The sequence below is a fragment of the Helianthus annuus genome, chromosome 13 (genome assembly GCF_002127325.2).
Source record: "Helianthus annuus cultivar XRQ/B chromosome 13, HanXRQr2.0-SUNRISE, whole genome shotgun sequence".
NCBI lineage: Eukaryota > Viridiplantae > Streptophyta > Magnoliopsida > Asterales > Asteraceae > Helianthus > Helianthus annuus.
The window spans coordinates 163928153-163931512 of NC_035445.2; the positions used below are offsets into that span (position 1 = coordinate 163928153).

The 3360-nt window shown below is 34.6% G+C and overlaps 1 protein-coding gene across 1 annotated transcript; it reads left to right on the forward strand.

The window, feature by feature from the left end:
* The first annotated feature begins 249 nt into the window (after nucleotides 1-249).
* Nucleotides 250-1277, forward strand: LOC110900148 (metalloendoproteinase 1). The gene has a single exon (XM_022147046.2). It carries the CDS (start codon nucleotides 281-283, stop codon nucleotides 1214-1216), a length of 936 nt encoding a protein of 311 aa, XP_022002738.1. The 5' UTR covers nucleotides 250-280; the 3' UTR covers nucleotides 1217-1277.
* Nucleotides 1278-3360: the final 2083 nt, after the last annotated feature.

The following is a 3360-nucleotide window of genomic DNA, read 5'->3' on the forward strand; positions in this document are numbered from 1 at the left end:
GGATTAAAAACATTGCCAATTTGCCATAAATTAAGGCATAAATGACGAAACAAAAATTCAAGCGGACATGTAAGTTGAGTTTTCTTTGTTATGGAAGTCATCTTATTGACTGTTTCTGAAATATCAAAATAGCAAACCTTATGCTAACATCTTGGAAGTTTCATACCCTAATCAATGAATTTAATAATAAATAAAATAAGTTAAGAATATCAATATAAATAGAGCTCTTAAATCCTACAAACGTATCTCAAAATTCTAAAGTTAGAACATAGTCTTTCTAATGGCATCTAAACTCTCTTTTCCATTTTCATGCATTGTTTTTCTATTTCTGTTTGTGCTACCTGTATTTTCTCATTTTCAATACCCTCATTTACAACCAAATGGTTTACTAGATAATAGCACTGACCATTCACCTTTCGGGTTTCTGAAAAAAATGCAAGGGTGTCATAAGGGTGAGAAACTAAAAGGCATCCGTGACCTCAAACTCTATCTTAGCCATTTTGGATACCTTAACTACGAAAGCAACCCTAACGTCACAAATCCTAAAGAAGACTCTTTTGACGAGGAGCTTGAGGCAGCAATCAAGTCGTACCAAGTCTATCACCATCTCAATGCCACTGGAACGCTTGATGCGCCAACAGTGTCCACGATGGTCATGCCTCGTTGTGGATTTCCTGATAAGCAAACTCATCAACATAGTGACAAAACTTTACATACCGTCTCTCATTATCAATTCCCTCAGGGCACACCAAGATGGCCCGAGGGAAAAAGGCATCTGACGTATGCTTTTGGATCAGGTTTCCCTACCCGATTCATACCTCCTGTTGCACGAGCTTTTAGCAAATGGGCTACTGCTTCTCAATATTTCACATTTTCACAAGCTAGAACTTATCAAAGCGCTGACATAAAGATTAGTTTTGCACGCGGATCCCATGGAGATGGATCCCCCTTTGACGGGCAGGGTGGAGTATTGGCCCATGCTTTTTACCCTACAAATGGAAGGTTCCACTATGATGCGGATGAAAGTTGGGTGATTGGAGCAGTCCCAAACGCTTATGATGTTGAGACTTTGGCTTTACATGAAATAGGACATCTGCTTGGACTTGATCATAGCCAATTTCAAAGTGCAATAATGTGGGGTACCTTTATTGCAGGAGAAACAAAAGGATTAAGTTCGGACGATATTCAAGGGATTAGGGCTCTATATGGAAGTTAGCTTGTTATGATAATAGTAAACAAAAAGATAATTTTATGGTTTCAGTGTGCTTCTGATTAAAAGGGGGGGGGGGGGGGGGGGGTATAAAGAATGATGATTATTTCTAAGAAGTATAGGTTTTCCTTCATTGTAACATTATTAAAAATAAAACACTTTGTGTGATGGTTGTGACTTTTGTTAAAGATTTTGGTTTTAATTTGGAATGTTGTGTTCACAAAAATATTTGTTTGTCGTGTACGTTTTATAATTTCCTCTTCATTATTGTTAAATAACTAGTAGATGCCCCGCCCGCGTTGCGGGGCGATGGCCGAATAATTATCAATCAATTAAAAAAAAGACTAATATAATTTTTCAATGAAAAAAAAAAAAAACGATGATAAGACCGTAATTTTGGGCTCAGGGCAAAAATGTACTTTTTCATGAATAATGACCCAGTGTTAGGCAGCTAAACTTATGCGTCGCCCGCGTTGCGGGGCGCTAAATCGAGTATTTCTTAGGTTAATAACGTGTACGCCTTTATGTCGGTTAGTTATACATGCTACCTATAACACGATATAAAAAAAGATAAATCAAGTTAACCAATTAAAGAAAAACAATACCATAGTTATGATAAAAAAAATTAACTAAAACGATGACAAGCGTGTAATTTAGAGTTGAGGGCAAAACAATAAGTTGTGACTACCAATTAGCGTGTGCTAGGCAGCAATTTGGCATGGATAAAAACAAAATTAAATCAACAAAGTAAAACAAAACACTACCATGGTTTTGCCAAAGAAAAAAAACGATGGCAAGATTGCAATTTTTAGCGGAGGTAAAGTCGTAATTTTAAAATGGACGCAAAATAATATTTTGAACTGAGGGCAAAACCATTTTTTTTATTTTGAAATGGGGGCAAAATCGTAATATTTTAGCTGCGGGCAAAATCGTAATTTTTAGCTGGGGGCAAAATCGTTATTTTAATCTGGGAACGAAATCGTAATTTGGCAGGACTCTAGCTGAGGGCAAAACCATAATTTTATTTTGAACTGAGGGCAAAATTGTATTTTTTAACTGAGGGCAAAGTCGTAAATTTAAGCAGGGGGCAAAATCAAAATTTTATTTTGAATCAAGGGCGAAATCGTAATTTTACACCTGGATAAAATTGTAATTTGGCATCACCTATAAATAACTATTACATGAAAAAAAGAAAAAAAAACACAAAAGTCAAAAGTGGCCGCCACTTTTGGCCAACCACTCTCGACAACTATTAAATGCTGACGTAATCATCTTGTGATTGTTATAATGTATAATATTCATGTTTAGTTTTTATATATTCATGTTGTATTTATTTTATTCTTTAGGGGTATTGTAGTAACTTTCTTCCCCATATATTGTTTGCTTGTTCTCTGTTTTATTCAATGAGAATTATCTATTCATATACACACATGGTATCCAGTGGCGGAGCTTAACCAAAAGTTTCGAGGGGGTGCAAAGTGATGGGACCCAAATTTTTTTTTCTATCTTTATGTTTCGGGTCGGATCGGCTATTCGATTCAGGTCAGGTCAAATAATAATAGTTCCAAATAAAACTAAAAAATTTCATTCATTCAAAGGACCCGTTTTTGCACATAGAAAAACCAAATATTGTATAACAAACAAAAGACCAATATATATATATATACTAGCCATTTACCCGCGCGATACGGCGGGAGTGGTGATTTACAATAGAATACTCGTTTACCGTTAGTTTATCAGTCATCTCGTGATATATTGTATAGTACTTAAGTTAGTTTTCTTATTCGTGATATGTTGGCACTACTTTTTCTGATTCTTTGGTGATATAATTTTGTAAATAGCATACTTTAAAGTCAATTGAAGAGAAATCTCTTTCTACAATTTTGTAACATGTAAATATTTAGCTCGTTAGTTTATACTTATAAAACGTTAGTTTATACTTATAAAACCTGAATTTAAAATAATAAAAAATTAAATGGAAGGTTTAAAGGGAAATTATAAAAAAACAAAGGCCACTTTTAGTGTAAATTCTTTTTTAGGCTTATTTAACTTCGATATCGAACTTTAGCCGATCTCCTTCGTTTAACTTTGAACTCAAGCTCGAGTACACCCTCATTTAATTTCACAATTTAAAGTTAAAAGGCAACTAT

Bases quoted from the DNA above. Each gene is read 5' to 3' on its own strand.
- LOC110900148 (XM_022147046.2), top strand. From the start codon at position 281: ATGGCATCTAAACTCTCTTTTCCATTTTCATGCATTGTTTTTCTATTT.